We start from the raw sequence: 20346 nt of genomic DNA, 5'->3' as shown, positions 1-20346 counted from the left end.
GTATAAGCTAGGGCTGGGGGATGGAGGCACCTGCAAAATTGAAGAAGGAAGCGGGAGATTATAATGTTGTCTCCCGTGCCAGTCCACGCCAGGAACCCGCCTCTGAGCACACTGCGGAAGTTCGCCCACCTCCTGGAGCAGAGTGAACGGGACTTCTGGGAGGAGCGGGAAGTGATGAAGCTACACGAGGAGGTGGTGAAGAAAATCCGCTCCAACCAACAGCTGGAGAATGACCTGAACCTGATGGACATCAAGATCGGGCTGCTGGTGAAGAACCGGATCACCTTGCAGGTATGGAAGCCGCCGATCACTGGGAGGTGATATACCGAGCAAATTATAACTGAATACCATTCAACCTGGTAATTGCATAGAAGGGTCATTCAAAATGTTAGCTACGGTGTTCAATGGGTGAATGCTTTCACCGTACTGCCGTTCATGTCTGTTTTCGTAGAGATCAAGCAGGGGTTTGTCCCCCTGCGAGAGGGATCCTACCTGGTAAAGGAGATCATGTTCTAAGATGTCATTGTTAACCCCTCCGGTGCTGGTCTGTTTGTGCAGGAAGTGGTGTCGCACTGTAAGAAGCTCACCAAGAAGAACAAGGAGCATCTGTCTGACCTCATGGCCATCGATAAACAGAAAGGGTTAAAGTCCCTGAGCAAAGAGAAACGGCAGAAGCTGGAAGCCTATCAGCATCTCTTTTACCTGTTACAGGTGAGATGTCACGCCAGAACATGGGGGTTGCAGCTTGCGCACATGTCTTTAAATCTGCTGTTTAAAAAAAAAAAAAAAAAAATCCCCATTAAATATGTGCATCAATACAATCTGCACACTGACAAGTGATTAGCTAAATTCGATCGATTCGTTCTTCTGTATTCGATCGCTTTGCTCATGGTTATTTCATTCAGTTATTGCTGGACTACATTACCCATAATGCAAAGTTCTGTGGGGAAGATCATGCGACAGGCAGTTATTAGCTACAATTGGTGCACTGCTAGAGAGAGGGCAGGGCCACAGCCTGTCAAAAGGGGAAGGGGGTGGGACTTTATAAATGGTTTCTATAGAAACAAAAATGCCTGTTACATTAGAATGCATTAAAAAATGCTACAAGTATTTTCTCGTAGTACAGAACTGATTTATTAAAAAAATAACACATGTAGGATATTGCTTCAACTGCAGCTTTAAAGCTTTATTTTCTGCAGTGAGGACCGCCTTATCCAACTAGGATGAATATAGTCACTTTATTCTTAACGTTTTTTGTCTCTTTATCAATTTTATGAAGCTTTAAATATTTATTTTTACTCACTTTCCATTTTACTATTGCGTGCTAGAAATCCGCCGTTCAGATTTGAAAGTGTAATATATAACGTGGTTTTTTTTTTTTCATGATGAAATCCCTGATATTTTAGGAAGCAAACTCGTTGTTTTTTGTTTTAACCCACCTTGTCATCTCCGCTGCGCTTCTCCCCTTTCTTTTTACTCCTGAGATCAGTACTTGTGATTTTTAATCTTGGTCCAGAGAAAAATGGATCCTCTTTCATCCATATAAAATAATACTTTCTACCCCATGTGTAGAATCGCAGGAAATAAAAGAAAACGTCGCCGTCGTCTCCTAGTTATCAGATAACGGTTTGGGGGAGGCGGGCACCTTTTTATTTTTACTTCATTTCCGTAGCCTGCGTCGTTGCTAGAATGAAGCACTGTTGGTGGTGAGCGTGGCCGCAAATGATTAGTCTTCCTTCCTCAGACAAACCCGGAGTACATGGCCAAGCTGATCTTCCAGATGCCTCAGAACAAGTCCACCAAGTTCATGGAGTCTGTAACGTTTACATTGTACAACTACGCGTCCAATCGCAGAGAGGCCTATCTGCTGCTCAAACTGTTTCGAACCGCTCTGCAAGAGGAAATAAAGTACGTTCTGCCGCAGCGTTGGGGCAATTCTGTACCCTGGTTCATCTTCTATACCCCCGATTTTATTCCCGATTTTTGTAAATTCTGTCTTTTTTTTTTTTGTAGCTCCAAAGTTGACATCGTGCAAGACATTATAACCGGGAACCCGACGGTCATACGCCTGGTGGTAAGCTTTTACCGCAGCGCCCGTGGGCAGAACGCCTTGCGCCAGATCCTGAGCAATGTGGTGAAGGAGGTTCTGCAGGACAAAACGCTGAACATCCGGATCAACCCAGTGGAGATCTACAAGAGCTGGATCAATCAAGTGGAGACGCAGACAGGCAAGAAGAGGTGAGTTGGGTTATAACGACTGTGACATTTATTACACTTCACTTCCCACGGGTGTTTTTAGCTACCTTCCCTTCGGGAGGGTTGAGGGTGGGGCAGGGGGCAGAGTTTAGCGGCCTTAGGCTAAGGCCCCGCTCCCAGAGTCAGCGCACCCGCACTGCAGACAGGCGGTGCGCTGAGATACACAGACCGCGATATGCGGTCTGTAGGGAGGTGGGCGGGAGTGGGAGGCTTGACAGGGAGGGGGGGCGTGGCTTGAGTGGAGGGACCCGCTACTCTCCTCCCTCCACGGACTCGGGCTGGAGCTGGAGCTGCTGAGGGTAACTTTAAACACACACACGCAGGCACTCATATACACACACACACGCAGGCACTCACGCACTCGGGCACACACATACACACACAGACAGGCACGCACGCACTCAGGCACACACACAGACAGGCACTCACCTGCTTTCACTCCACACTCCTCCCCGCTCCCCGAAGCCTCCCCTCCCCATTGGCTCACAGCCACACCACGTGACGCGTCAACGCTAGGAAACACCATTCTCTTGTGTCTCCTAGCGGCTGACGCGCCACAGCGTGTAGTCAGCTGTGCCGCCAGGGGGGACCGGGACCGGCTCGCGAGGATTCCCCTGCTGGTGGGGAACTCGCGACATGGCCGCCCGCGCCAACGAGCGCAGCGGGACCGAGGCCTTACCTAGAAACTGTTAACATCCAAAGGGAATGTGCGACGTCCACGGTACATTCTCAGCATGTACATTTTTGCGATTGGGTTCCTTGTTTGTTACAGAAGTCCTATTTATTGGGCACTACCGAATTGCCTTGTTCAAAACTCCGTTGATGTTGTAATAAATGTTCTGGATGTTGGCGTTGCTCTGGTCGCCACACTCCCATTGTACTGCACTATTGTGTGTGTGTTATATAAAGGTATATAAGAAATATGTTTTTGTTTACAAAGCTGCTTTCCACAGATCAATGTTTTAATCTTTTAATAATAAACATGATGTTGGGGGCCTATATTAGGTCGCCCTCCCCCACCCCACCTCTCAGGCTTCTGATCTCACAGTGGGGTTGGTCCCCATTTCTCTGTCTTGTTGTCCAACAGCAAACTTCCCTACGACGTCACTCCCGAACAGGCTCTCGGCCACCCGGAAGTTCAGCGACGGTTGGACATCTCTGTGCGTAATCTGATTGCAGTGACTGATAAATTCTTCTCCACCATCACGGCCAACGTGGATCAGATCCCGTGAGTACCACGTGTGCAGTGAAAACAGTTTAACAATCTTAAATGTACAGTGAATGATTCCTGTGTGTACGCATGTGTGTTAGGCATTCTAATTTTGCACCACTATCTAAAAATCACACTTCTTCCCTAAAAACGCATCAACTTGATTTTTTTTTTTTTTTTTTTTTAATACATGGCTGAGTCAAATCAAATCTCACATACACCATCACGATGGGGCGTATTGAATTTGTCTAGGGACTGTACATGAGACGATCCTTCTAATCTAATTTGAGAACAAGACTAAGGGCTATGATTTGCCCGTTGTCACATGGACCTGGAACTCTATTCAATGTGGTTTAACTGCCATGTAACTCTATCCTCCCCACCTAAATCACCTTTAATGCAACTTTAATTATTTTCGGTGCTCTCGCCTGATCGAGCCCTGTCTATGGTTGTTCCTCTTAGTTACGGGATGCGTTACGTTGCCAAAGTGCTGAGCAATTCCCTAAGTGAGAAGTTCCCCAAGGCCAAAGAAGATGAAATCCACAAGGTAAGCCGAATCTTCTGTTTAACTTTCAGGCTCCCTGAATCCGACCATAGGATTCATTTTTAAAAGACCCAGTTCACACGGGTGCCGGATATTCTGCACTGTAAGAACGCCGTGTGCCTCGGTCGTTGTCCTGCAGATTGTGGGGAACCTGCTGTATTACCGCTTCATGAACCCAGCCGTGGTGGCACCCGATGCCTTCGATATCGTGGACATCTCTGCTGGTGGGACGCTTCACCCAGACCAGAGACGCACACTGGGTTCCATCGCAAAGGTCCTACAGCACGCAGCTGCTAACAAGATGTTTGAGGATACTCACCTGGGCCTCGTCAACCAGTATCTAGCAGAGACGCACTGGAAGTTCAGGTCTCTCTCTTTCCTCCTTTTAGTTTACTTTTATCCATCAAATGTAATCCTGTCTATCCGAGTTCTGCTCTACAGACCAGTGGTTTTGGATCTAGTGTGAAAACCACGCCTTGTGCATCTAGCTATTAAGATGTGTAACCTCAATGCTTCCCCTTCATTGGGATTCTCTGCAAAGTTGCAGAGGTCAGCCAGTTAAAAATGTTTTATTTAATAAGTGAAGGTTATTAGGGTTATCCAGCGTGCAGTAGTTAAATTCCTATGTGGCAGGGCTTTAAGATTGAATCCCATATCTGTGTAATTAAAGTGTCATACACTAAGCAATCAATCATTTCTATACACCCCCAGACATGTAGAAACGCTGCTGCTTCTTGCTTTGAACTAAATCAGTATAGTCTCATAAAATATGATGCAGTTGTGTTTTTGTGTGGGTTATATATTGTTCTGTGGATGCTGTGCAGATGCAGTGACTCCGTACTGATAGCCTAGAAACCCTATCATTAGACACGGACAATGAGGTCAATCTGCCCAAGAGCACGCCGTGGTGACGGAAACATTCGCACGCACAATCCTGTGAAACAACGCCCTTGGTGTATTTAGATGACCCCTTCCTCTTGTTACAGGAAGTTTATCCGCACTGCCTGCACTGTGCCGGAGCCAGAGGATCGCTTCAATGTAGATGAGTACTCTGAAATGGTGAATATGGTCAAACCGGTCATCTACATCACTGTTGGGGAGCTCATTGATACACACAAGGTGAGCGAGCAGGCTGCAAAGCTCCCATTCATCAGGTCTGATTGCTATGTACTATGAGTGAAGAGGAAATTAGGAGAGTGAAGTATAATACCGTATATTATTCATTAGCTAATATAGTAGCTAATGATGTTTTGTGGGTGTTCAGCTTGACCAGTATGTTGGTTCTCGTGGAGAGTTTAACCTGTTGTTCATGAGTCTCTCTTTGGCCTCAGCTGCTGCTGGAGCACGAGGACTCCATCGCTCCTGATCACAGGGACGCCATACATGAGTTACTGGAGGACCTGGGAGAGTTGCCCACCGTCCAGTCTCTGATAGGTATGGGGGGGGGGGGCATGATAAACAATGCAATTCTACTAGTTGTAATTTATTGTGTTATTCATTGGGTGATGGATGCAGGGATTAATCCCCGCTAAGATTCAGTGAGCATGGTCACATACCCATGGCTGATCTTCCATCCTAATTTTAGGGTCCGACAGGAGGTTTTCATTCCTATTCGGAACGGTGTTGGGGTGTGCACGTGTCTTAGACGTACACAATCCTAGCGATCACGTTTCTGCCATAACTGGTTACATTGCATTTCAAGATTCGTGGTCTGAAAATGTGTTAAAACGTAAGGAAATCTCAAGGGCTGGGAAAGAGGTTTATGTTACAAAATCCAACATTGTGTCAAGTAATTGGGTAATCTATCCCTCTGTAGTTACCATGGATGCTGCTTTTGTATACATTGTGGCAGGGATGCTCAACTCCGGTCCTCAAGGCCCTCCTGCACCCAACAGGTCAGGCTTTCAGGATATCCCTGTTTCAGCACAAGTTGCTCAATCACAGGCTGTCAAAGACTGAGTCTCTGATTTAGCCACCTGTGCTAAAGCCGGGACTGATTGAGACACCTGTGCTGAAGCAGGGATATCCTGTGAACCTGACCTGTTTGGGGGGAGGAGGGAGAGAGGCGGCTTGAGGACTGGAGTTGAGCTCTCCCTGCTCCCAGACCATTCCTTTATTCATCCTGTTGGGGTTAGGAGTGTAAGATTCCCCCCCTTTGCACACAGCTGTGTGTGTTGAGTTTGCTGCAAGTGAGTAACGGTTCCCTCTCCTTGTCGCAGGCGAGAGCACATCCAATCTCGGCGATGGCGGCTCTGAGCACGCCCTGGCACAGCTGAGGAAGCTGGAGATGTCCCTCACTCTCACCAACAAGTTCGACATGGCGGAGAGTAACGCAGAGGCGATGGACGCACACAGCTTGTTACTGAGGTGAGAATCTGCACATCGCAAAGGTGGTGACCATGAAGAGCGATTGGGGAGGGGTGGGTGGGGATGCATTGTCAACCAATGCAAAATAGAATGATGTACACCCTGGGCGTAGCAGGGGGCCCATAAAGGATGATCGCCTAGAAGTCCCGATTTGCTGACCTCCACTGGCCACTCCTTGTGTCCCTTTGAGGACATCTCAACAGCTGTGTGGGGGAAATCCCTCTGCTGGTGTGAAGGGATCTTCTATTGGGTCATATTGAGTTGGAGATCAGGGAGGGCACATACACTACGTCTCGGGCATGGAGGTGTCTCGCCGAATACTGCTGTTGTGGAATGTATGTTCTGCAGGGTGAAGCTGTGAGGAGCTGCAGGTGTACAGAGACCGTGCCTTAATACAGGAGTGCTCCGCGCCTCTGCTTTGCTAGTAGGCAATGCCACAGAGAGGGTTGATATGACTCCTCCCCCCCCCCCCCCTCCCTGTTTTAAACCCTTCCCTAGTCTGCAATGCATTGATTTGGGGCAGATTTACATGTGGGTGACACTGACCTGGTGGAGTTTGCAGTTCAGTTAAATCACCAACATATCCATCCCATCCCCCTCAGCACGAAGCACATGCTTGTAGACGTCATTCAGTCACAACCTGGAGATTCCCTGGCAGAACTTCTCCAAACATCGGCTTCAACAGAGCAGGTGGGTTTTTGGCACATATAACGGTTCTTTACCTGTTCATCTCTGGTACTGTATAACTCCGGGGTGGCCAACTCCAGTCCTCAAGGGCCGCCAACAGGCCCATCCCTGCTTCAGCACAGGTGGCTGTCATTGACTGAGCCACGTGTGATGAAACGGATATCTTGAAAACCTGACCTGTTGATGGCCCTTGAGGACTGGAGTGGGCCACCCTCGTTATAACTAAAGGTCAATGGATTTCGGTAACCTGGTCATCGTTTTGCAACTGGTGAAATATTTGCTTTGCCATTTTAAATGTCATTTGCAGGGTGTAGAACCTACTGTGTATCCCTTCCCAACATCTGTCCCTCTTTTGTAGAATAAAAGGGTCTTCCGTGTAAAGTAACGACTAAAATACATTTAATCGTAACCAAGGCCGCGCTTATAGTGCCGACGTCGCGGCAAAAAAAAAAAAAGTATTGCCACTGTTGCGTGCGCTTATTGTAGAAGCGACGCGACCGCTTGATCGCTGGAAGTAAAGTCAATTAGATTTTTCCAGCGACGGCAGAGTGACAGCGACGGCACTATAAGCGCAGCCCAAGGCAACACCGTTTTAAATATCATAACTGAATTTAAAAACGAATTGTTTTCAATAAAGAAGGTAATACTTGACTGTGCCCCACTAAACAACCCAACTCTATACAAACTACAACGAAATAGGCGATAAGTTTTTCTGTCCCAAAGAGCTCACAATCTAATCTGGGAACCGGGGTGCAGAGATATAAATGGAACCATTTACTAAGCTGCAATAATGTGCCCTGCTGCCAACTCTCACAATAACCACTTCTTCAGTCTGGCAATGGGGTTATACTGTAGCTGCAATGGATAAGTGCTGTTTAGTAGCAGTGACCTGAACACCACCTCTCCCGTGTGTGTGTGCGTAGGAAGCTTCACATTATCACCTGATGCACCAGCGCGCCCTGCTCGAAGCCAGGACCCCCGAGAAGATGAGACGTCACCGTTCACTTCTAGGGAACAGCCAGCTGTCCATGGAGGAGAAGAAACGGAAGATCGTTCGCAACCTGCGCAGGCTGGAGTGTCAGGGACTGGTGTCTTCTGATAACCAGTACCAGGAGATCATTAATCAGATCGCAAAGGTACCAAGGCACTGCAAGCCCCAAACAGGGAACTCTAAGGGCAGGTTCTAATGGGCCCCACATCAAAAGCCATTACGATCATCTCAATATCCATCTTCTACATTTTGTTTGGGTTGTGCCTTGATGGGTTACCCTATCCTAGAATAATGTTTTGGGGTTCACTTGGTATTATCCCTGGGGTTCCACACCAAGAGCTTCAATAAAAAAATCATTTGGTAATGTCAACATTTTTACTCTAGAAACCATTTGTATTTTTTACTATTATAGATATTTTTAGTTGAATGATTTTAAAGGTTATTAAATGTTTTGTAATGTTATAATATAGAATGATTGTTTATTTAGAACGGAGAGGAACTAGGGCAATGGTTGCAATGTTGGGTAGAAAGTGAGAGCCACAATTCTTTCTCAAAAGGTTCTGCCGTACTTAAAAGGTTAAAAAGGACACTAGTATCCAATCTGTGTGCAAATTAAGCAATGTATTGGGATTTCCCAATTGCTGTTAGGGACGTGGTAACCCGAGAGAATGAGCCACGATACACGTTCCAGAAGAATGGTCTAAGACCTTTCTGACACAATTAGGACATTCGGAACCAGAGGCGATACCGGCAGCACCGGAAATCCGAACTGGTGAAACTCCGGCAGACGATGCAAAGGCTGCACTGCAAAACCGGCTTCTACGAAGAACAGATAGACTTCTACAGCCAGTACATCAAGACCTGTCTCGATAACCTGGCCGCTAATAACAAGTAAGTGACGTTACCGGAGAAACACAATGTTCTTCACCCTCCCTGGTCTGTGACCCTGTAGGTCCGGTTTTGGTGCTTTGCCACGGATTGTCCGCTTGGCCTTTCTGGCCGTGAAAGGGTTTAATAGTAATTAATTTAAAAGATCGCCGACATTATAGGATATGCAGCCTAACACAATCTCGCCACCAGCTAGGTTTGCGGCTCTGTGCATGGACATGACCATTAGGGGAGGACTGGGGTAGCTTCATAGACCTTGGTCATTGATGCAGCTCTGCGGTATGGGATTCCTGATGGAGAAAGCACTCTTCCGTCGCCATCATTTTGTTTATACTATTCGGTTTGTTTGGGGAAATAACATTTGTTTGTTTTTCTCCATAAGGGTTACAGGTAAAAATAAAAAGCAAGCTTCCCTGCATTATACCGGAGCCAGACTGCATGAGAAGGGTGTCCTGCTGGAAATAGAAGACCTACCTATGACCCAGTGAGTATCCTTTTATTCCCCCCGTCATGTCTGTGTCTGCTTTTTCTTACACGTGATTACAGGGTTCGGATATTGGCTACATAAAGTTTTGCTGCTGGAGATGCTATTTTTGTGTTGCTCTTTACTTAAATAAGCCCTCCTCTTCTCCCCCCCTCCCCCCCACAGGTTTCGCAATGTTATTTTCGACATCACCCCTTGCGATGAAGCCGGCAAGTTCCAGGTGAAGACGAAGTTCTTGGGAGTCGATATGGAAAACTTCCAGCTTCACTATCAGGTTAGTAACACCGGGGGAGGATCTAACGTGGTTCTAGGGACTGGAAAGGGAACGTGTATTACGGTTATAGGAGCTTAACTGCGCCTCGAACTTCCAGAAGACGCTAAAGTACCTTATCAGACCATTTCAGTTGAAGCTGTATACAGCCTCGGACATTTAGTAAGCTCTAGGACAGGGGTGGGCAACTCCAGTTCTCAAGGGCCACCAACAGGTTAGGTTTTCACGATATCCCAGCTTCAGCACACGTGACTCAGTGGAAGATTAAGCCACCTGTGCTGTAGCAGGGATACCCTGAAAACCTGACCTGTTGGTGGCCCTTGAGGACTGCAGTTGACCACCCCTTTTTGTAGGAGATCCAATCTATAAGAGCACAGTTCCATCACTGAAATCTAGATGCTAGGCTTAATTCTAATTTGTGTATCCTTCAGAAGTGTTGCCTTGTTCATATAGATATTTGTAACGCTCCAGGGATTATAAACCACTTGGGTGAGAACTGCTGCTCTGTAATAGGTCAGTCTCTCTTACCTGCACGTCTCTAATGTAATATCCTTCCCTCTGCTCTGTTAATGCAGGATCTCCTACAGCTGCAGTATGAGGGAGTGGCTGTAATGAAGATGTTCGATAAAGCTAAAGTGAATGTAAACCTGCTCATATTCCTCCTAAACAAGAAGTTTTTCCGGATGTAAAAGGACAAAGCATTGCTCCAAAGACGCATCTCCACCTCCTTCCCTTTGGAAATTCTGCTTTACACTTCCTGTAGGGTACCCTGCTTCAGCTTCACTGTGTGACGACCTCCCTCTAGTGGGACAAGAGATGAACTGCACCCCAAGCTGTCACTGCTACACTATAAATGCACTTGGTTAGAATAGGACTAGGCTTTTATCCTGAAATCATGATCTCATTTGGAGGTCCCGTGTTGGGACCGATTCGTCTTGGTTTATGGGTGGTTATCTTGGCTACGTGGGTTATTGCACTTCAGACCTGGCATGGATGCTCTGGTACTGTGTGTTTGCACAATGCCCTACAAAAAGGTGATCACCTGTAGCTCTGGCTGCTGTATTTATATGTAGACTAGTTGGAGAAAAAAAATTGTATTATCCAAGCAAGTTCCCTACACTACAGCATTGAATGCGCCTCGTCGAACTTCTTAAGGAACCTGCAGTGCATTAGGGAACATGTTATCGGTTTTGGCACTTTACACAAGTGGTCAAGTAGGAAGCACCATAATAGCCGTGAGATTGGAGAGACTAGCTCCTCCAATCTCTAGTTGGGCCTTACATTGTCTCTGAATGGGACGTTGGGAAGCAGAAAAGGTTCAGTGTTACTCACACACTGACACCATATGACACATTGCTGCATCCCTTGCTGCTGCTTGTTGCTGGTGGTTCGGACCGCATCTGGTTCTCAGAATGAAGGCAGGAGGCGTTCACAGGACGGCCTCCAATATAATCCTTTTTGATTTATTTTTGGCAAAATGTGTGTATTTAAGTCATATTTGTAACAGTTGCCATTGTTATTCTTCTATTAGCTTTTTAAAAACAAAAACAAATTTAATACCTCATCTTTACTGCTCTAAAATGAAGTTGCACGTTAAACCGCATCCATTTGAGGCACTTAAAAGGTTGTGTTCTTTCTGACGTGTGCTATACTCCAGCCCTCGAAGACGGCTATACTCCATGGATTAATGATCAAATAGATTGACAGAATACTGCAGATTAGCTGGTCAGCACATTCAAGTAGCCCCTTAAATCATGTTTTCTTTGAAAGGGGCCTGCCAGCTCTGAGTGACGTAGTATAAGTCACTTAGTTGCGATGCCTTGTGATGCGTGTGCCCAGCTGTAGGAGTATGGATTGCAGCTGGGTTCCTCTTAACTAAACCAAATCCTTCTACAAACGAGTGCTAACATCACTTTTTGCATACATGAGAATAGAGGAAGCTAACCCACTAAAATCCTATTTATAACGCCATATGGGACTTACCCCAAAATCCCACAAGTGGGTGTGCGGCAGGAATAGCATTAACATATGGTCTTTTCTTGCAATATCAACCGTATCTTTTTCAGCGATGCATTGCAAAATCCGTGCAAAAGAACTGCCCCCGATTTTATCACTGGGGAAACTGCCTTTTCTTTCCATGGAATTCCTGTCCTTGATTAAATCTGATGCTGGTTTTGCTCCTTATTAAATAGACCCCAATATGTTTGAAATTAGTGGGGTAGACCTTCCCCCGGGAATAGTAGATGGGGTAAATGAGTACCGGTATATAGATGTTCCCAGTGCTCCATAGCGAAAATAGTGATGCTGGTATAGTAAAAAGATTCTTAACTATACCAGTGTATGCATTGCACTATTTGTTTTCTCTCTGGAGCTCTGGGAACATCTTATATACTCTGATTATTTGGGGGAATAGGGGTCCCCTATATTTTCTGTGACGGCCATTGACAATTTCTTTAGAATCACATTTGTTGTGTTGTGGTGCTGTCTGATCCATGTATTAGACAACATAGATAAAGTAAATGTTACAAAGAAGTTGTAACAATCAACGTTCGCGCATCATCTGGCACTCCATACTTCTGTAGCTAGTGGTGCTCTTGTGTAAAAGCGAAGGGCAGAACCCCTGATTTTTAATGCATTATGTAGGGGTGCTCAGCTCCAGTCCTCTAGACAACCCTCCCCCCCCACCTCAAAAAAAAAACCGGTTAGGTTTTAAGGATATCCCAGCTTCAGCACAGGTGGCTCAGTCTTCAATTGAGACAGCTGTGCTGAAGCAGGGATATCCTTAAAGCCTGACCTGTTGGGGAGGACTGGAGTTGAGCACCCCTGCATTATATGCAGCCCAGGACCCTTTTTAGAAATAGGACAGTTCTATAGTGCTTCGGTATAGCTTGATAACTATATGCATTATTTGTGTAATATTTTTTAGAAGACGTGGGCTGCCTGCAGTGTCGTGAGAAATCACAAGGTTGTGCACACTTGTTCAGAATCGGGGCAATCACCTTGGCTTTGTGCTGCTTCTAAATATTAACCCATTCTCTGCTCAGACCTATCTGGTTAAGTTGGAATTTTCATCATGCCGCTGACATGTTCTTTTGAAGAGATGCATCAAGACATTTGCTAAAAACATTACGAGGTCTTTGTCTTTCCTGGCAACAGAAGGTCCCTACTCAAACCGGTCACTATATGAACTTCCAGTACAGTATCCTATAGCTGGGCTCACTCCACTCGTATATTTAACTCGCACACAAGCCAATGAGATGCTGCATTACGGTTATCGCAGTCTGATAAACCTCTCTGTGTGTATACATTTTGATCGTTCCTACAAGTCTGTCTCTCACTGTCTGCCTCTGTTTTATTTTCTGTTTTGTTTTTAATATTCTTCCCATCAGGTATTTTAATAAAGTCTCGACATATCTAAAAACAGTTTGTACTGTCCTGATTGTCATCCAGCACGGCGCAAAAGTTGTCATGGTGTGCTCATTTGCATGTGTTTTCCCAGAATCCCTTGCTGCAGTGGAAGCACTATGCTAAGAGATAATGGGGAGAGCAGGGTTGCAGACCTGTCTGAGATGTGAATGCTCACAAGTGGGATTTTCATTTGCCATTAAAAGCGGAAACTGGGGATTTTAACGGATGCTCCTCAACTTTAATAAAAATAAGTAGTTTTAACATGAAGGGTACAGAAAAGAGAGAGAGTACGTTCGTACTGATATGTATAACGAATATTATTTCAGTGTGTTTACACACATGGTAAACTTGTCGCAGTTGCCTGCGTGCTCGGATGAGCGATTTTAAATAAAAGTGCAGGAAAATAACGGGCACTCGCAGGTCTTCTTAAAGTGATGAAGTATTTAATGATGTTCAAAGTTTCCGTCTGCAACAGGAACCTTTATCAAGATGACTAAGCTCCCTGTTGCAGATCGAAACTTCGATCAGCATTAAATACTTCATTGTTTGTGTGTGTGTCTATTTGAACTCTACAATGTTCAAAATTTGAATAAAAATACGAAAACTGTCCGTTTTGGCCAGCAAGCATCAATGGATTAGGAACCTAGCGAATGAAATCGATGGGATGGAGCCCATTTGGAAGAAACAAGGGGACCGTCCACTGTGCCTTGAGATGTGTTGGACCAGTGTATCCTGCCTGTGGTCACGTATGGATGTAAAACTAGGGCCCTAAATGCAAAGACCATTCGGAAGCTTCAGACAACTTGAAGTATGGAGAGATGTATGCTGGGTATTATCCAAAGAGACCGGAACAATTTAATGGGTTCGAAAGCAAACCCAAAGCCTGTAACATCACATGAGTGAATACATTTCAATGGTAGTGAGCCAGTCATGTCTCAAGAAGTGATGGCCAACGCTGGACAAAGGTGGTACTCGACTGGGTTCCAAGTGACATCAAAAGACCAAGACGACCAAAAGGAACATAGAAGGATGAAAACAGAAAATGTGTGTTGTGCAACGTGGCTTGCAACTGCAGTACCTGATATCATTGCAGAGGCCTTCGCTACAAGTGAGATCAATAGAAATGTGTGCTTATGTATATACGTGTGCGCACAAGCTGGTTTGACTACTGTGTCGATTAAGTCTAGAAGTCAAAAGTGTGTGTGTGTGTGTGAGATATTACAATAATGATTTACAGGTCGTTTTTTTTGTTTTTGTTTTGAAAGCCTAATATTTTTTGATCCCTGTATTAGATCACGCTGAACTTCGCAGAACATTACTACTTGCGCTTCCTATGACCTCCTTCATCCTGCGTTTTGCAGAAGGCGCTCTGCAGGAGGGCAGCTTCAGCAGCAGAGTCTACGCAGTAGGTAATGTTCATTTGCCATCACTGCATACACATCTTAGTGTTGTTGCCGGCAGTCCATTGGTTGAAGAAGGCCTCGAGATACTCAGCGATTTAAGCTTCCCCATTTATAGGCCCTAGTAAATCTTCTGTCTGCTATTCAGTTATTAGTTTGATCCATTTTGAAGGACCCCAGTTATGTCTTATGTCTGTGTTCATGGCGAGTAGCCGGTCTTCTTAACCCTTGCACGGCTGTGCAGACCGCAGCAGAGGAGGGATTTGAGTGGTGTCCGTAGAAAAGGTTCTCAGTAATGAGGTAACCTCACATTCTCCCAGGAAGCCACGCTCTCTGCTTGATGCACAATTACACTTTTTAAAGAGACACCGCTCTCCAGAGGAGTGTTAACCACAAGGCGTTGCAGGCGCAAGGTTCTAGGGGTTAGGTTCCTGGAAGGCTGAGAGTGGAGGAGCCTCAGTGTTTGTATATTGTCAAGTATGTTCCTGAGTATATAGGAAGGATCAGTCCCTGTTTGTTATGTTTTAAGTTGGGGACAGTGCCGCTTCAGATAAGGTGCGGAGATATGGCCAAGGTGGTTCACAGAAGATGACGCACAGTTCAGAGACAGGAGTGTAGGGTGACCATATTTGTCCCGGGACAAATGTTACCGGGACATCTGGTCACCCTACAGCAGCGTGATGTAGACCCATTATCCATATTGAGTCGCCAGGACCCTGGAAGGGGCGTCTACTGACAGTGTAATGGACATTGCATAGAATGGGAACAGAACAATTAGTCAGAAACCAGACAAGTGTCCGCACCTCTCCCAGTGTGTTAAGTGCGGGCACCCGGGGATGCAAAAGTCAAGAGTACAAGCAAACCAAATGGAACTGATCACATCCATGTACTGCGTATGGATGAAAAGAGCCCTAGTAACATGGTCCATAGTGCAGACGCACGCATGTGACATAGCGTATGGCGTCGCGCGCCTGTCACCTGAGCGATCTGTGGACTCTGATCGCTCGCGACGGGGAGTGGTGGCCATGACATGAGGCTGGTTTTCCCTCGTTGGCTGAACTACTCACGCGCACTATGGTCGGCCTGATAGAGCAGCTGCATTTTGTTGCCGTCGCTCGCGCTATGGACGCAGCCCAAGAGAGTAATTGGAGTTTGTACTACAAACCTTCCTGGCGCCCATCATTTCTACCTTTGCTACATCATTGCCCAGTCGAACGACGCCTGCGTTAGGTAATGCATACTGGATAGCTACTATAAGAGACACTGATGTAGACTCCCTCTGAGCCGTGCAGGGAGAGTTACAGGTCTACAGATCTCCATGTATAAAACTGAAAGTTCCCATCTATAAACCCGCAATGCAGTCAATCGAGCAGCATGTACCAATGTCCTGTAGTCTATCAATTATTTACTTTTACTAAAGCAGAAATCCCCCCCCCCCCAACTTTTTTATAGCCTGGGAAATAAGGGGTACACCAGGGGTGAACCCTGCTTTTGTCAGCTCCAGGCACCCTCTGGTTCCTGAGAAGCCTTGTAGTGCATTTACAAAAACGCCGCCCTTGAGCATTTAACTGGTGCCTCGCTCTTTCGTGCCAAACTCCTCCCATCTCGTTGCCATGGCAAGGCAATACCATGTGATGTCACAGCGTCACTTGACGCCGAGGGGGGAGGAGGAGCGCAGCACCAAGGAGAATGTAAGAACTGTACAGAGGCCCCATGCTCTCCCCCAGCAATCAGTGGGAACTCTGTTTGTTTATGAGGGAAATTTGCCATCCAAGACCGGGCCTAATGAGAAATCCGCCACTGGCGATAACCTTCTGCAGGGCACAAAAAGGAATAGTGCTGGGACTCCTCTAATGACACCCCACCTCATCAGGGTCCAATCCACGCCGGAAATTCAGCCCACGCGAAAGTCGGGCCAACTTCGCATTTGGCTATCGACGCGCGGCCCGATCTCTGCTGTGGGGGCCCTCACTGACTACCCTTCCCCAGTGTCCGCACCACCCCACCCCCCACGCTCAGCAACCCGGTACCCAGGTCCAGCTCTGTCCTTGGCCCCGGAAAAGCTGTAGGTGGGCCTGCCCCTCCAGGGGAAACAAAAAGGCTATCCCATGGGCCAGTAGGAAGCTGCAATGTCATCCGTAGTGGCTTCCTATTGGACGGCCAATTAAATCCCCCTTAGAAAACAGGAAGTAATATTGGTAAGTATCTTGAGAGCCGACGGGAGCTGAGAATGGCACAGTTCCGCTCCGGCATTCCCTGGTTGCTGTGCTATTAAAAAGAGGGAATAAAGATGGTCGGATTATTTCTTTAACCCCTCTTATCTAGTTGGTGTCTTAAGGATGTGCATTAGATTAAGGATGTGCATTAGATTAAGGATGTGCATTAGATTCTCGATCCGCAACAGAAAGTTCTCTGTTCCCTGCTGCGATTTTGTGTAATCAGACTCCTGCCAGCTCTCCATCCTGCATGATTAATTATTCTCAACCGCTGCCTCCATGGTGTGAATCCTTTTATAAACCAAAGCACCATGACTGTGATTTAAGTAATTAGACTCTCACTACTCTAGCGGGTATCTAATAGAACAAGCAGGCACTCGGCATCCAAACTTGTGAAAATCAGCAGAAAACACAGCACCCATGCACATCCCTTTTCTCCCACACTTTCTTAATTGTCCTTTTCTATTTACTGCCTTGCGTTGCAGGCCTCTCTCTGGCACTGAATTGGTTAAAATAGGTGACTGCCATGCTGTTTGCTGGTTGACCAGTAGTCCTGGGCCATCTGATTATGGATCTTTTCACTTGGCATAATTAGCATGTGCAGTTAATTGACGCTGTTGTAAAAAATGTAAATGGCATTGATTAGGACCTATTGCCATTACGTTTCTGTCAAAGTTTTCACATGATCTTCCCCACAGAACTTTGCATCTTTGGTCCTCTTCTGCTGCACTGACCGACATTTAGTGAACCCCCGAGCCGAATCTTCACCGATCGATCACAGGAGAACGGATCGATCTGCAACTTAGCTAATTACTTCTCATTGTGAGGATTGTATTCATGCGCATATTAAAGGGGGAGGGAAATAAAATAAAAGCCTTTCAGGAATTTGGTAGCTTTAAATACTGCCTCCAATTTATAAACCACTGTTCCATATTACTTTATACGGCAGTTATGTTCAATTTCAGGGGGCGTCCCTCGCGGGTTTTCACACCCCTCCGACAATACCTGTGTAACAGTATCCTGCGCACATTCCCTTCACATTCTGCGTATTCACGACCCTAAAATAGCCATATTGTTTTCATAGGGCAGTAACTGCAGACCTATTGATAACCCCTCTTCTGTATGCAGTCATTTCCTCTGCAAGTCTTTATGAAAGAACTTTGTTCTCTAAAACATAGAGCGAAACAAACTTTTTTCCACTCCAAAACTCCTACTGTGCATATGAGATCTATAAATATCTCCAGGCTATAAATAGCCTGAGGTCTAGACAAGGCACCCTGCTTATTTCCTTTTTTTTCTTTCTGTTTTTGGATGACGCGGCTTCCTGCATGTTGTAAAACCACCACACGGGGGTGGAGGGCTCCAGAGAATCAAGGGGAAGAGGAATTTTTATATCCAACGGCTCCGTTGACTTTTGAAAGCCTCACCCCCCCCCCTTCCGCGCTCCTCTCCTCACCCCCCCCTCTCACCTCTTCCCCTCCCTGTCCCCCCTCTAACCTTCCGCTAACCTCCCTCCGCTAACCTCCCTCCGCTAACCTCCCTCCGCTAACCTCCCTCCGCTAACCTCCCTCCGCTAACCTCCCTCCCTCCGCTAACCTCCCTCCGCTTCCCTTCCCCCCCTCCCTCTGCTAACCTCCCTCCGCTAACCTCCCTCCACTTCCCTTCCCCCCCTCCCTCCGCTAACCTCCCTCCGCTAACCTTCCCCCCTCCCTCCGCTAACTGAGTACCAATCATTTTTTTAAAAAAATAAGCCTACATTTACATTTGTATTTATTTTTTAAACTTGCTTTAAAGTCCTCACAAAAATATTCTTAACGTTAAGATCGTATTTTGCTGCAGATTTGTTCCCAAAGCAGGAATCCTTTTTTTTTTTTTGGTGATAATTCCTAAAGACAAAGGGGTTAGGGCAGAAATGGCCAACTTCAGTCCTCAATGTCTACCAACAGGTCAAGTTCTAAGGATATTCCTGCTTCAGCACAGGTGACTCAATCATAATGACCTGTGCTGAAGCAGAGATATCCCTAATACTTGACCTCTTGTTGGCTCTTGAGGACAGGAGTTGGCCACCCCTGGGTTGAGGATATGTAACTTTTTATCAGTCTCAGTGATCCTCTGTGAATTAATCTCTATGGCCCTGCTTTTCCGGCTCAGTATTTCAGGAAAGCAAAACCGCTTTTAAATTGTGATCTAGAGATTGTATTTGAGGGGACAATCAGACTAGTACATCCATATTTGTGTGTGTGTGTGTGTGTGTGTGTGTGTGTCTGCCAGCCACATGTTGTAACCAGGAAACCATGTACGTTGCTTCAGTTTGCAAACTTCTCTCCCAAAAAGGCAGCGAGTCTGCTTGTGAGGTGCAAAGGATGCATCTGGTGGTTAACCTAATTGAAACCCAAGAGTGGGTTGATGCGAGTGTCCTTTAGACAGCACCAAAGTGATTCATTGTTTCACCCAACCACTTGCACAGCACTTCATGCCACAAAAGGAAACCTGAAAGCATTAGTGTGGTTTCTGTGTCATTACAATGTGACTTTTCAGTGGAGGGTCAGGTGAGCCGTCAGAACAGCCAGCTTCTGAAGTGGGTTGGTACCCTGAAATGTAGAGGGTTTGCCACTCTGGTTAGTTAGATTTTTGGTGGGTTTTTCTGTAGCTAGAGCACAACAGAGGATCTTTCCCCTCTTTTGGGATTACCACTATGGTAGCACGAAGCATATCCCTAGGAGGGGGAAGGCCTAGTAGCATCTCATTAAATACTTTGGTAAGAAATGGGAGGAGCGTTGTGGAATATTTCTTATAATAAAGATTAGAAAATCCATCCGGACCAGGGGCCTTCCCAATTTTCAGGGATTTTATTGCTTCCATCATTTCCAGGGGCTCTATAGTTTTTTCAAGGTCTATGATGTCATTCGGATCTAGAGTGGGGAGTCGGCATTCAGCTAGATAATTTCTAATCTTTGTTGCTCTTTTGTTTTTAGCCGAGTCTCCCACTGGGCCTGGTAGATTGTAAAGGGATGTGTAATAGTCCTTAAATGCGTCACTTATAATTTTGGGGCTGTGGGATACTGAGCCATTTTTAGTGTAGATGTTATGCATTTTAGCTTTACCTTGTTTTTGCTTTAATTTGCGTGCCAGCATTCAATCTGCTTTATTACTTTTTTCATAGTATTTCTGTTGGGTTCATCTTGTAGCTTTTTTCTGCGTTTGACACCAACAAAAGATTTAGTTCGCCCCTCACTGAGATTATCTGCCTGTAATTTTTCCGAGATGGGTTTGACTTGTGAATAAATTCTAGTTCTGATAGTTTTTGTGTTAGTATTTCAATTTTTTTTTTTTTTTTTTCTGAGAAGCCAGGGCAATCAATTTGCCTCTTATCACTGGTTTGTGGGCCTCCCCAAGGGTAAAAGAGGAAACCTCTGGGGTATTGTTTAATTCAAAATATTGGGCAAGTTCTTTTTCTATTAATTGGAGATTTTGTGTGTTCAATAGTATGGATTCATTCAAGGACACGACCTTGTTTTATTTTTGGTAGTGAGGCCAACCAATTTGGTTGTAAGTGTAGAGTGGTCTGACCAAGCAGAGGGGGCAATCACTGCTGAGGAAATATTATCGCTAATTTGTTGGTCT

General features: G+C 45.9%; 1 protein-coding gene across 2 annotated transcripts in view; it reads left to right on the top strand.

Moving 5' to 3' along the window:
• The window catches only part of IQGAP3 (IQ motif containing GTPase activating protein 3), a 32499-nt gene extending 19380 nt beyond the window's left edge, over positions 1–13119 (top strand). Inside the window, exons 23-38 of one of the 2 annotated variants that reach the window (XM_075607701.1) lie at positions 83–291; positions 559–711; positions 1745–1908; positions 2014–2238; positions 3344–3484; positions 3929–4013; positions 4150–4376; positions 4997–5129; positions 5342–5444; positions 6230–6377; positions 6980–7067; positions 7988–8200; positions 8780–8946; positions 9326–9427; positions 9593–9701; positions 10274–13119. In XM_075607701.1, the coding sequence (XP_075463816.1) occupies positions 83–291; positions 559–711; positions 1745–1908; positions 2014–2238; positions 3344–3484; positions 3929–4013; positions 4150–4376; positions 4997–5129; positions 5342–5444; positions 6230–6377; positions 6980–7067; positions 7988–8200; positions 8780–8946; positions 9326–9427; positions 9593–9701; positions 10274–10387 (2381 nt within the window). In that variant the 3' untranslated portion in view covers positions 10388–13119. Of the gene's footprint in view, positions 1–82; positions 292–558; positions 712–1744; positions 1909–2013; positions 2239–3343; positions 3485–3928; positions 4014–4149; positions 4377–4996; positions 5130–5341; positions 5445–6229; positions 6378–6979; positions 7068–7987; positions 8201–8703; positions 8947–9325; positions 9428–9592; positions 9702–10273 lie in introns of those variants that run through there. The other variant, XM_075607702.1, reaches the window with a different exon arrangement.
• The last annotated feature ends 7227 nt before the right edge of the window (positions 13120–20346 follow it).

The sequence above is a fragment of the Ascaphus truei genome, chromosome 7 (genome assembly GCF_040206685.1).
Source record: "Ascaphus truei isolate aAscTru1 chromosome 7, aAscTru1.hap1, whole genome shotgun sequence".
NCBI lineage: Eukaryota > Metazoa > Chordata > Amphibia > Anura > Ascaphidae > Ascaphus > Ascaphus truei.
This window is presented reverse-complemented; position numbering and strand designations above follow the sequence as displayed.